The 12748-nt window shown below is 41.6% G+C and overlaps 1 protein-coding gene across 4 annotated transcripts in view; it reads left to right on the top strand.

The window, feature by feature from the left end:
- The window catches only part of ZNF133 (zinc finger protein 133), a 32277-nt gene extending 20107 nt beyond the window's left edge, over positions 1–12170 (top strand). The window contains exon 4 of one of the 4 annotated variants that reach the window (XM_059037470.2): positions 10160–12170. In XM_059037470.2, coding sequence (XP_058893453.1) covers positions 10160–11907 — 1748 coding nt within the window. In that variant the 3' untranslated portion in view covers positions 11908–12170. The remainder of the gene's footprint in view (positions 1–10159) is intronic. The other 3 variants (XM_059037471.2, XM_067012491.1, XM_067012492.1) reach the window with 3 other exon arrangements.
- The last annotated feature ends 578 nt before the right edge of the window (positions 12171–12748 follow it).

Here is a 12748-nt window from a genome sequence, read left to right on the forward strand (position 1 = left end):
TCTGTTCATATTTTCTATTTCTTCCTGGTTCAGTCTCGGCAGGTTGTACATTTCTAAGAATTTGTCCATTTCTTCCAGGTTGTCCATTTTATTGGCATAGAGTTGTAGTAATCTCTCATGATCCTTTGTATTTCTGCAGTGTCAGTTGTTACTTCTCCTTTTTCATTTCTAATTCTATTGATTTGAGTCTTCTCCCTTTTTTTCTTGATGAGTCTGGCTATAGGTATATCAATTTTGTTTATCTTCTCCAAGAACCAGCTTTTAGTTTTATTGATCTTTGCTATCGTTTCCTTCATTTCATTTTCATTTATTTCTGATCTGATCTTTATGATTTCTTTCCTTCTGCTAACTTTGGGGTTTTTTTGTTCTTCTTTCTCTAATTGCTTTAGGTGCAAGGTTAGGTTGTTTATTTGAGATGTTTCCTGTTTCTTAAGGTAGGATTGTATTGCTATAAAGTTCCCTCTTAAAACTGCTTTGCTACATCCCATAGGTTTTGGATCGTTGTGTCTCCATTGTCATTTGTTTCTAGGTATTTTTTGATTTCCTCTGATTTATTCAGTGCTCACTTGGTTATTAAGTAGTGTATTGTTTAGCCTCCATGTGTTTGTATTTTCTACAGATCTTTTCCTGTAATTGATATCTAGTCTCAAAGCGTTGTGGTCGGAAAAGATACTTGATACGATTTCAATTTTCTTAAATTTACCAAGGCTTGATTTGTGACCCAAGATATGATCTATCCTGGAGAGTGTTCCATGAGCACTTGAGAAGAATGTGTATTCTATTGTTTCTGGATGGAATGTCCTATAAATATCAATTAAGTCCATCTTGTTTAATGTATCATTTAAAACTTCGGATACATTTTTAAATGAAAAATTACAAAACAATGTTTATTACACAGTTCGGTTTTTTATTAAGAGAAGTGTGTGAAAGACTGTATATCAGTATGTTTATGTGAACACAGATGTCTGCATTATTATTTACCGTGACCAGTGCTTACCTCAGTGGGGATAGAATTGGAGAGAGTGGGGCAAAGTGTTTCTGGGAACGTTTTTTACTTGGCATTCTTTTTAAATGACAGAGGTATAGATAACTTAAAGGAATTGTGTGGGGTTTTTTGTTTGTTTTTTTTTTTGGTGGGGGGTGAATTGCAGGTTTTGTTTTGTTTTGTTTTGTTTTAATCTTTTGGCCATGTCATGTGGAACATGGGGTCTTATTTCCCTGACCAGGAATTGAACACACGCCCTCTGCATTAGAAGCGCAGAGTCTTAACCACTGGACTGCCAGGGAAGTCCATGGAATTGTGTGTTTTTTAGTTTTTAAAATACTTTTGACAGTTTTATAAATGTTTCATACACAGGAGTATATGTTTTCTTTTTCTGTGTAGGAAATTTTCTATTTCTCAGTTTTATTAAATTTAAAAGAAGCTTACAGTTAATTTTATCTTAGAATCAAGGGAATATAGCATATATAATAGAAACTATTTCTGTTTTTCAAGTTGTTTATATTCTTGCTTTTTGTCTGCTAAGTCATAAAGCTCCCCAATGTCATTGTAATTTATATCAAATCCTCCATTTATTTCTAAGTTTTTGCCTTATATTCCACTTCAGTGTACTGTTAGGTATGTAAAGGTTCATGACAATTTTATCTCATTCATTAATAAAATTTTTAACATTAAAATTCTTTGTTCCATGTGATATTCCTTTAACTTTCCCTTATTTCTTGTTAGTCTTAGCACCCACTTTGTTGTGGTTTTTTGTTTGTTTTTTTTGGGGGGGTTGGTATGGTATTTAATGTGATTTTGGTGGTTTGTAGCTGGTATTGCATTTTATGCCAGACCAACTGTTGTCTTTGAATAGGGACTTTTGCCCTTTCACATTTTCTGTAATAACTGATCAGTTTCATGGGACTTACTTAGGGGCGAACTCTGGGGCAGATGCAGAGGTGCTTGACTTCAGTGATAGGAAAGGTCAGGGCAAAGGAAGAAAGCATCTGTCTTAGCTCAGGAGGCCTAAAACAAAATACCACACTGGGTGGCACAAGCAGAAGAGTTTTTCTGTTTCTGGAGGTTCACAGTTCTTGGCTGATCAAGGTGCTGGCAGATTCGGTTATGCAGGAGTCCTGTCTCCTTGGCTTGAAAATGGCTGCCTGCTTGCTCTATCCTCACCTGGCCTTTCCTCTGTGTCTGCACATCCCGGCTCCTCCGCCTCTTACAAGGAGGTCACCAGTCATATTGGATTAGAGCCTTATGACCTCTTTAAAGGCCCTATCTCCAAAGACAGTAGCATACTATACAGGATGGAATAATTCTAGAATGTAGATGTGTACACAGTTGGTTTTTGAAAGTTCAGTTCACTGATCAAGGCAACTGTTCAGGTAGATACAGCAATATCTGTACCTGGATTCTCAAACTGTGTGATCATTTATTGTCTTCAGCTGACTAGAACCAGCTGTGATGAAAAATGCACTCAGTGTTGACATCTCCTTACAAAGAGGTATATAAGAACAAAATTTTTATATTGATTTCTGGGGAAATTTTGTGTGTGTGTGTGATTCCAAGTAAATTTTTTAATATTGACAGTTTCAATGAGAAAATTAAAAATGTTCACAGTACATTGTATGTCTCTTAAAATAAAAAAGACCTAGTCTCCTTCAGTAACTTCTCCCTATTTGAAATTGTCTATCACCTATCCTAGTCCATATTTTTCATTGACCTCTAAGATACTCTCTCTCTGTCTTTATTGATTTTAATACCTGGCTGCATTTGTATTTCACCTCCTTCCTCTGTTACCATCTTGGGGTTGTATACCATATTGGACACTCTGACCTCAGAGTTAGTTCTTTCTTACTGCTAGGGAATATAACCCCAGCTTCTTGCCACCTCTGATACCTTAAACTCTAAAATTCTCCTGTTTCGTTGTTTCCTTATCCTTCCATCCTCTCCCATTAAATCAAGCTTATTGCACTTTTCTAAGCCAATAGCTTTTCCTCAGTCTCTTGCTTCATCTCCATTTCTTACGAGCATTCTCATTTGTTTCTTTTGACCTATCATAGCCACCCTTTTTTTTTCCCAACAATTGATTTCCACTCCTATACCCATATGGCAGGCAATGCTAGAAGAAAATTCACATAATCTATAGTTTTCAACTTGTGTTTCTTTGTTCTGTTGGTGCCAGATTCGACTCACCCATTGACTCCCCATCATTCTTTATTTTTGTGGGGGGGATTTTTAAAATTATTATTCAAACAGAAAGTCACAAAAATTATAATCATCCTCATCAGTTGAACACTCAGTCCCATGTAATTTTTTTTTCATCTTGATCTTTTGTTAGCACTTTTATGAATTCATCAGTTTCCCATTAGACAGCAGTATAGTCAGTTACCGGAAACCTGTACTTGTCAGAGTCTTTTCCATGAATTCCTTGAAGATGAAACCCTTTTATAGGAGCATTTTTACAAAAGCATCAGAGTACACCCAGAACTGTCTGTAAATGACAAAAGACTTAAAAATGACCACGGTTAAAGATTTGATGAAAGTTCATAATAATGCAGTTGACAAGGAAATTTAGTTATTTCAGAGATATACATTTTAAAGTAATAACTAGAATTATGACTTATAACATTATACCAGAACATATAAGATTTTTAGAAATTTCATGTAATGTCTGAAACATTTATATTAACATATTTCCAAATAACCCAAAGAAAGTTTAGTATTGTTTTTTTGTTTGTTTTTTTTTATACAGCAGGTTCTTATTAGTCATCAGTTTTATACACATCAGTGTATACATGTCAATCCCAATCGCCCAATTCAGCACACCACCATCCCCACCCCACCGCGGTTTCCCCCCTGTGGTGTCCATACGTTTGTTCTCTACATCTGTGTCTCAACTTGTGCCCTGCAAACTGGTTCATCTGTACCATTTTTCTAGGTTCCACATACATGCGTTAATATACGATATTTTTCTCTTTCTGACGTACTTCACTCTGTATGACAGTCTTTAGATCCATCCACGTCTTAACAAATGATGCAATTTCATTCCTTTTTATGGCTGAGTAATACTCCGTTGTATATATGTACCACAACTTTATCCATTTGTCTGTCGATGGGCATTTAGGTTGCTTCCATGACCTGGTTATTGTAAATACTGCTGCAATGAACGTTGGGGTGCATGTGTCTTTTTGAATTATGGTTTTCTCTGGGTATATGCCCAGTAGTGGAATTGCTGGATCATATGGTAATTCTGTTTTTAGTTTTTTAAGTAACCTGCATACTGTTCTCCATAGTGGCTGTATCAATTTACATTCCCACCAACAGTGCAAGAGGTTACCCTTTTCTCCACACCCTCTCCAGCATTTATTGTTTGTAGATTTTCTGATGATGCTCATTCTAACTGGTGTGAGGTGATACCTCATTGTAGTTTTGATTTGCATTTCTCTAATAATTAGTGATGTTGAGCAGCTTTTCATGTGCTATTGGCCATCTGTATGTTTTCTTTGTAGAAATGTCTATTTAGGTCTTCTGCCAATTTTTGGATTGGGTTGTTTGTTTAATATTGAGCTGCATGAGCTGTTTATATATTTTGGAGATTAATCCTTTGTCCGTTGATTCGTTTGCAAATATTTTCTCCCATTTTGAGGGTTGTCTTGTGTATGGTTTCCTTTGCTGTGCAAAGCTTTGAAGTTTCATTAGGTCCCATTTGTTTATTTTTGTTTTTATTTCCATTACTCTAGGAGGTGGATCAAAAAAGATCTTGCTGTGATTTATGTCAGAGTGTTCTTCTGATGTTTTCCTCTAAGAGTTTTATAGTGTCTGGTCTTACATTTAGGTCTTGAATCCATATTGAGTTTATTTTTGTGTATGGTGTTAGGGAGTGTTCTAATTTCATTCTTTTACATGTAGCTGTCCAGTTTTCCCAGCACCACTTATTGAAGAGACTGTCTTTTCTCCATTGTATATCTTTGCCTCCTTTGTCATAGATTAGTTGACCATAGGTGCGTGGGTTTATCTCTGGGCTTTCTATCTTGTTCCATTGATCTATGTTTCTGTTTTTGTGCCAGTACCATATTGTCTTCATGACTGTAGCTTTGTAGTATAGTCTGAAGTCAGGGAGTCTGATTCCTCCAGCTCCGTTTTTTTCCTTCAAGACTGCTTTGGCTATTCAGGGTCTTTTGTGTCTCCATACAAATTTTAAGATGATTTGTTCTAGTTCCATTAAAAATGACATTGGTGGGCTTCCCTGGTGGTGCAGTGGTTGAGAGTCCGCCTGCCGAGGCAGGGGACACGGGTTTGTGCCCTGGTCCGGGAAGATCCCACATGCTGTGGAGCGGCTGGGCCCGTGAGCCATGGCGACTGGGCCTGCGCGTCCGGAGCCTGTGCTCCGCAACGGGAGGGGCCCCAACAGTGAGAGCCCCACGTACCGCTAAAAAATAAATAAATAAAGTAACAGTAAAAAAAACAAAAACAAAAACAAACAAACAAACAAACAAATGCCATTGGTAATTTGATAGGGATTGCATTGAATCTGTAGATTGCTTTGGGTAGTATAGTCATTTTCACAATATTGATTCTTCCAATCCAAGAACATGGTATATCTCTCCATCTGTTGGTATCATCTTTAATTTCTTTCAACAGTGTCTTATAGTTTTCTGCATACAGGTCTTTTGTCTCCCTAGGTAGGTTTATTCCTAGGTATTTTATTCTCTTTGTTGCAATGGTAAATGGGAGTGTTTCCATAATTTCTCTTTCAGATTTTTCATCATTGGTATATAGGAATGCAAGAGATTTCTGTCCATTAATTTTGTATCTTGCAACTTTACCAAATTAATTGATTAGCTCTAGTAATTTTCTGGTGACATTTTTAGGATTCTCTATGTATAGTATCATGTCATCTGCAAACAGTGACAGTTTTACTTCTTTTCCAATTTGTATTCCTTTTATTTCTTTTTCTTCTCTGATTGCCATGGCTAGGACTTCCAAAACTATGTTGAATAATAGTGGTGAGAGTGGACATCCTTGTCTTGTTCCTGATCTTAGAGGAAATGCTTTCAGTTTTTCACCATTGAGAATGATGTTTGCTGTGGGTTTGTCGTATATGGCCTTTATTATGTTGAGGTAGCTTCCCTCTATGCCCACTTTCTGGAGAGTTTTTATCATAAATGGGTGTTGAATTTTGTCCACAGCTTTTTCTGCATCTACTGAGATGATCATATGGTTTTTATTCTTGTTTGTTTATATGGTGTATCACATTGATTGATTTACGTGTATTGAAGAATTCTTGCATCCCTGGGATAAATCCCACTTGATCATGCTGTATCATCCTTTTAAAGTGTTGTTGGATTCCGTTTGCTAGTATTTTGTTGAGGATTTTTACATCTATATTCATCAGTGATATTGGTCTGTAATTTTTTTTTTTTGGAGTATCTTTGTCTGGTTTTGGTATCAGGGTGACGTTGGCCTCATAGAATGACTTTGGGAGTGTTCCTTCCTCTACAATTTTTTGGAAGAGTTTGAGAAGGATAGGTGTTAGCTCTTCTCTAAATGTTTGATGGAATTCACCTGTGAAGCCATCTGGTCCTGAACTTCTGTTTGTTGGAAGATTTTTAATCAGTTTCAATTTCATTACTTGTGATTGGTCTGCTCAGTATTTTCTATTTCTTCCTGGTTCAGTCTTGGAAGGTTGTACCTTCCTAAGAATTTGTCCATTTCTTCCAGGTTGTCCATTTTATTGGCATAGAGTTGCCTGTAGTAGTCTCTTAGGATGCTTTGTATTTCTACAGTGTCTGTTGTAACTTCTCCTTTTTCATTTCTAATTTTCTTGAGTCCTCTCCCTTTTTCTTGATGAGTCTGGCTAATGGTTTATCAATTTTGTTTATCTTCTCAAAGAACCAGCTTTTAGTTTTATTGATCTTTGCTATTGTTTTCTTTGTTTCTATTTTATTTATTTCTGCTCTGGTCTTTATGATTTCTTTCCTTCTGCTAACTTTGGGTTTTGTTTGTTCTTCTTTCTCTAGTTCTTTTAGGTGTAAGGTTAGATTGTTTACTTGAGATTTTTCTTGTTTCTTGAGGTAGGCTTGTATAGCTACAAACTTCCCTCTTAGAACTGTTTCTGCTGCATCCCAAATGGATTGTCATATTTTCATTGTCATTCGTCTCTAGGTATTTTTTGATTTCCTCTTTGATTTCTTGAGTGATCTCTTGGTGGTTTAGTAATGTATTGTTTAGCCTCCATGTGTTTGTGTTTTGTTCCCTGTAATTCATTTCTAATCTCATAGCGTTGTGGTCAGAAAAGATGCTTGATATGATTTCAATTTTCTTAAATTTACTGAGGCTTGATTTGTGACCCAAGATGTGATCTATCCTGGAGAATGTTCCGTGCACACTTGAGAAGAAAGTGTAATCTGCTGTTTTTGGATGGAATGTACTATAAACATCAATTAAATCTATCTGGTCTGTTGTGTCATTTAAAGCTTCTGTTTCCTTATTTGTTTTCATTTCGGATGATCTGTCCATTGGTGTAAGTGAGGTGTTAAAATTCCCCACTATTATTGTGTTACTGTCAATTTCCTCTTTTATAGCTGTTAGCAGTTGCCTTATGTATTGAGGTGCTCCTATGTTGGGTGCATATATATTTAAAATTGTTATATCTTCTTCTTGGATTGATCCCTTGATCATTATGTAGTGTCCTTCCTTGTCTCTTGTAACATTCTTTATTTTAAAGTCTATTTTAATCTGAGTATAAGCTACCCCAGCTTTCTTTTGATTTCCATTTGCATGGAATATCTTTTTCCATCCCCTCACTTTCAGGCTCTGTGTGTCCCTAGGTCTGAAGTGGGTCTCTTGTAGACAGCACGTATATGGGTCTTGTTTTTGTATCCATTCAGCAAGCCTGTGTCTTTTGGTTGGAGCATTTAATCCATTCATGTTTAAGGTAATTATCGATATGTATGTTCCTGTGACCATTTTCTTAGTTGTTTGGGGTTTGTTTTTGTAGGTCCTTTTCTTCTCTTGTGTTTTCCACTTAGAGAAGTTCCTTTAGCATTTGTTGTAGAGCTGGTTTGGCAGTGCTGAATTCTCTTAGCTTTTGCTTGTCTGTAAAGCTTTTGATTTCTCCATCGAATCTGAATGAGATCCTTGCCAGGTAGAGTAATCTTGGTTGTAGGTCTTCCCTTCATCACTTTAAGTATATCATGACACTCCCTTCTGGCTTGTAGAGTTTCTGCTGAGAAATCAGCTGTTAACCTTATGGGAGTTCCCTTGTATGTTATTTTTCATTTTTCCTTTGCTGCATCTCTATTTGTTTGTTCTTTAATTCTTTTAGGTCTTTGTTAAACATTTCTTACATCTTCTCAATATTTGCCTCCATTTTTTTTTTTTTTTTACAGTGGTACACGGGCCTCTCACCGCTGCAGCTTCTCCTGCTGCGGAGCACAGGCTCCGGACGTGCAGGCCCAGCGGCCATGGCTCACGGGCCTAGCTGCTTCGTGGCATGTGGGACCCCCCCGGACCGGGGCACAAACCCGTGTCCCCTGCACCGGCAGGCGGGCTCTCAACCACTCCGCCACCACGGAAGCCCTTTGCCTCCATTCTTTTTCCGAGGTCCTGATCATCTTCACTATCATTATTCTGAATTCTTTTTGTGGAAGGTTGCCTATCTCCACTTCATTTAGTTGTTTTTCTGGGGTTTTATCTTGTTTCTTCATCTGGTACATAGCCCTCTGCCTTTTTATCTTGTCTTTCTGTGAATGTTTTTTTTTTTTTTTTTCTACAGGCTGCAGGATTGTAGTTCTTCTTGCTTCTGCTGTCTTCCCTCTGGTGGATGAGGCTATCTAAGAGGCTTGATGGGAGGGACTGGTGGTGGGTAGAGCTCAGTAAAACTTTAATCCACTTGACTGCTGATGGGTTGGGGCTGGGTTCCCTCCCTGTTGGTTGTTTGGCCTGAGGCAAGCCAACACTAGAGACTATGTGGGCTCTTTTGCTGGGGCTAATGGCTGACTCTGGGAGGGCTCACGCCAAGGAGTACTTCCCAGAACTTCTGCTGCCAGTGTCCTTGTCTCCACGGTGAGCCACAGCTACCCCCTGCCTCTGCAGGAGACCCTCCAACACTAGCAGATAGGTCTGGTTCAGTCTCTGTGGGGTCACTGCTCCTTCCCCTGGGTCCCGATGCGCACACTGCTTTGTGTGTGCCCTCCAAGAGTGGAGTCTCTGTTTTCCCCAGTCCTGTCGAAGTCCTGCAATCAGTTCCTACTGGGCTTCAAAGTCTGATTCTCTAGGAATTCCTCCTCCCGTTGACGGACCCCCAGGTTGGGAAGCCTGACGTGAGGCTCAGAACCTTCACTCCATTGGGTGGACTTCTGTGGTATAAGTGTTCTCCAGTCTGTGAGTCACCCACCCAGCGGTTATGGGATTTGATTTTACTGTGATTGCACCCCTCCTGCCGTCTCATTGTGGCTTCTCCTTTGTCTTTGGATGTGGGGTATCTTTTTTGGTGAGTTCCAGTGTCTTCCTGTCGATGACTGTCCAGCAGCTAGTTGTGATTCTGGTGTTCTTGCAAGAGGGAGTGACAGCACGTCCTTCTACTCTGCCACCTTGGTTCCTCCCCCTGGGGAAAGTTTTACTTAGATTAATTACGGAAGTTAACTAACAGGGCTTGAATTGGACAGGGGCACCAGTCACTGCGGGGCCTAGACTATGTTTGTGTGTTGTTTATTGCTGAAAGCCTACTGCCTTGTAGAAATTCTGGTACAAAGTAATCCTCTTATGAATATTTGTTAGTGAGGCAGGACACTCCAGTTCAGGTGTTTTTGCTCGTGATCTCTTTAACTGCGACTATGCTGCCTCCACCAGGGGTTCTCCAGTCTGAATGACTGCTCTCCTTCCACCCCATTCTCCTAGGGAAACAGGGGAGACAAAGACCCTTCCACGAGGGTCCTGTGGTTAGATCTCTTTGTCATAGAATACCGTTTGGGCCCAGTTTCTATCACCATTGGTGGCTGGGCATTAGGAGGTAAATGTAGCAGGTCCTATGAAGGAAGTCTTGCCGGGTAGCTCGTAAGTTCTAAGCATTTGGAAGAACAGGGAATCAAGTCTTAACATCAGATGAGGCAGAACTGCTCCGGCTGCCTCAGGTCTCAGTTCTGACTCACGCTCCTCTCTCTGCAGCAGAACCAAAGCCAGAACTCCACCTCGGTCCCTTCCACCCTCCAGACTTCTCCAGTCAGCAGTTCCGCATGCAGCACATGCTGTGTAGTCACCCTCCCTGGATCTTCACGTGCTGGTGTGCAGAAGAGCCTGTCCAGCCAGGAGATCCGTGTCCTGGGGACCAGCAGCAGCAGCAAGCCTCTGATGGAAGTCCCTGGAATGATAAAGCAGAAGGTCAGGAGAGAGAAGGCGCCCAGCCTTTGTTTGGAAAGACAAAGAAAAGGACTTCAGGCACGTTCCTCAGGCCGCCACCCCAGCGGCAGCCCGTCAGCTCTGGGGATGGCATCCAAGGCGTGGAGGTAGCGGCCAGCCCAGCTCAAACGGGGAACCCCGAGGAAACAGACAGACTGTTGAAGAGGATAGAAGTCTTAGGATTTGGAACAGTCAACTGTGGGGAGTGTGGACTGGGCTTCAGCAAGATGACAAACCTGCTTAGTCACCAGCGGATACACTCAGGGGAGAAGCCGTATGTGTGCGGGGTGTGTGAGAAGGGCTTTAGCCTAAAGAAAAGCCTTGCCAGACACCAGAAGGCACACTCGGGGGAGAAGCCCATCGTGTGCAGGGAGTGTGGGCGAGGCTTTAACCGGAAGTCGACACTCATCATACACGAGAGGACACACTCAGGTGAGAAGCCTTACATGTGCAGCGAGTGTGGGCGAGGCTTCAGCCAGAAGTCAAACCTCATCATACACCAGCGGACACACTCTGGGGAGAAGCCCTACGTGTGCCAGGAATGTGGGAAAGGCTTCAGCCAGAAGTCAGCTGTCGTCAGACACCAGAGGACGCACTTGGAGGAGAAGACCATCGTGTGCAGTGACTGTGGACTGGGCTTCAGCGACAGGTCGAACCTCATCTCACACCAGAGGACACACTCCGGGGAGAAGCCTTATGCCTGCAAGGAGTGTGGGAGGTGCTTCAGGCAGAGAACCACCCTTGTCAACCACCAGAGGACACACTCCAAGGAGAAGCCTTATGTGTGTGGCGTGTGTGGGCACAGCTTCAGCCAGAATTCAACCCTCATCTCACACAGGCGGACACACACTGGGGAGAAGCCTTATGTGTGTGGGGTGTGTGGGCGAGGCTTTAGTCTCAAGTCACACCTCAACAGACACCAGAACATACACTCAGGGGATAAGCCCATTGTGTGTAAGGACTGTGGGCGAGGCTTCAGCCAGCAGTCAAATCTCATCAGACACCAGAGGACACACTCAGGGGAAAAGCCCATGGTGTGTGAGGAGTGTGGGCGAGGCTTCAGCCAGAAGTCAAACCTCGTTGCACATCAGAGGACACACTCAGGGGAAAAGCCGTATGTGTGCAGGGAGTGTGGGCGAGGCTTCAGTCACCAGGCAGGTCTCATCCGGCACAGGCGGAAACACTCGAGGGAAAAGCCTTACACGTGCAGGCAGTGTGGACTCGGCTTTAGCAATAAGTCAGCTTTAATCACGCACAAATGGGTACACTCAGAAGAGAAGCCCTGTTTATTCAGAGAGTGTGGCCAAGGCTTTCCCCAAAAGTCACACCCCATCTTACATCAGATGACACACCAGGGCAGGAAGCCTTATGTGTGCAAGACGTGTGGACAAGGCTTTAGCCAGAAGGCTCACCTCAGCAGACACAGGAGGATGAAGTCCGCCCACCACAAACTGCGACTTCAGTCTGATCCTGAGGCCTACTCAGAGCAATCTTCTGACCCCTTACACTCTATTTGAGAGTGAAGATGGTGGTGAGGACTGAATAATCAAACATCTTACACTTTCATGAAACACATTCCGTAAGTGGTCAAATGACATTTGACTTCGTTTACTTCCTCCATGCTAAGTCTTCATGTTTTGTGGTCTTTTGTTCTAATAAACTGCTTCTTTACAAACCTTGGGTGTGTACCTCATTCACTCCTCTATAAAGATAGGGAATAAGGAGTGTTAGGGAAATCTTGAGCTGCTGAGTCCACTATTCCATAAAAATTCAATTCCTTGTAAGACATAAGAACTGAGTCACTCTGTATTTATTGGAAAAGTCTGGTCCCCTTTATAGGGAGAGAATCTGGGGACTGTATTCAGGGGATTCAGGTGAGGGGAGGGAATCTTCCAGGAAATATGGCTTCCCCTAGCCATTCCTCTCATCTGCAGCCCCCTTTCTTGCCCCTCTTCTACTGGCTCTGAAACGTCTACATTGTTGCCTTTGCTGAATCATCCCCTAACTACCTTTATTGCTTTTTTTCAGGCTTTAGTCCCTACTCCTCATGTCTTGGGGCCCCCTTGACAATATATTGTCCCTAGCACTACAGTCTCAGAGCCTGGTCCTCCGGCTATGACAACCTTGGGTCTCCAGTCACACCATTCAGATCACCAAGAACATGGTGCTCTGGTAATGAGACAGCCTGTAAGCAGGTGCCCTCCTAAGCCCTTCGGTAACAGGAATAAGACTTGAAGCCACATTTCCAAATCAGCCCTGTAACATTAGGGTTAGAACTTCCAGTTGTGCTTCTTGGCACTCCACCCCATGCCCAGCCCTCATGCCAACCATCCAGTAACTGGTCTAAGGTCCCTTAGC

The sequence above is a fragment of the Kogia breviceps genome, chromosome 14 (genome assembly GCF_026419965.1).
Source record: "Kogia breviceps isolate mKogBre1 chromosome 14, mKogBre1 haplotype 1, whole genome shotgun sequence".
In the NCBI taxonomy this organism is placed as follows: Eukaryota; Metazoa; Chordata; class Mammalia; order Artiodactyla; family Physeteridae; genus Kogia; species Kogia breviceps.